Below are 891 nucleotides of genomic sequence, written 5' to 3' on the forward strand. Positions count from 1 at the left end.
ATAGATTTCAATAACATAGTTCTCTAGTGGCTTAGTGGTAAGTAATGGGGCTGGCAACCCAAAAGTACATAGTTCAAATCTACCAGCTGCCCCATGAGAGAAAAATGGACAATATTTTTCCATTTTCTTTACTGCCTCTGAAACCCTGCTGGACAATTCTAATTCAACCACACACTATAACATTTAATTGGCCAGTCTTGTAAACATTATGTCAATCACAATCTGACATTATAAACATCATCTAATATAAGGTATATCATTTCAAAGATACAGTAAGCTTGACTCTGTACTCAAAGTTAAAAGTTAAACTCTTAAAAAACATTCCAAATACTATCTTCAGTTTTAGCCCAAATTTATCGTGCATAAAAAGTACTTATAATTTTGTTTGATTCTTTATCAATGTAGCAAGATAAACCAAAACACAAAAATACAGGTGATTGGCAGAATCCCTTTTGTGGCAATGCCTTCTTCAGAAGAGCATACCACATCTGACACATAAGTACCTCTGTGACTATGTGTATTCTCAAGCAAGCAGAGAAAGATCAGAGTTCCAATAGCAGACCATGCCACGCTGCACACAGTACCTTTTGATGGCGACCAGCTCTCCAGACTCATTGCTCTTGCCCATCAGGACACTCCCGTAGGTGCCATCCCCCAACTGCCGCATAGTAGTATAACGGTTCATTGCGTAAAATAATGGAGCACAGATTGTGGGCTCGAATTACTTCCTTGTGGAGCAGAAACACAAATACGCCTTTCTTTTTGTTCCTTTCAGTCCTCGGACTGTCGTTATTAGACTGATGGCAGGCTTGTCATCATTAAATTGACTCTTTCTTAGGATTATAGAGGTTCATGAGATAAAGCAATAAAGAATTCAGCAAGGAAATCGTG

At 38.4% G+C, this 891-nt stretch overlaps 1 protein-coding gene across 3 annotated transcripts in view; it reads right to left on the reverse strand.

Moving 5' to 3' along the window:
* Positions 1 to 685, reverse strand: part of MAK (male germ cell-associated kinase) — a 73895-nt gene extending 73210 nt beyond the window's left edge. For all 3 annotated transcript variants that reach the window (XM_006891603.1, XM_006891602.1, XM_006891601.1), the window contains exon 1: positions 585 to 685. In XM_006891603.1, the coding sequence (XP_006891665.1) occupies positions 585 to 685 (101 nt within the window). The remainder of the gene's footprint in view (positions 1 to 584) is intronic.
* Positions 686 to 891: the final 206 nt, after the last annotated feature.

Source organism: Elephantulus edwardii, unplaced genomic scaffold (genome assembly GCF_000299155.1).
Source record: "Elephantulus edwardii isolate Elephantulus edwardi_28Jun2011 unplaced genomic scaffold, EleEdw1.0 scaffold00101, whole genome shotgun sequence".
NCBI lineage: Eukaryota > Metazoa > Chordata > Mammalia > Macroscelidea > Macroscelididae > Elephantulus > Elephantulus edwardii.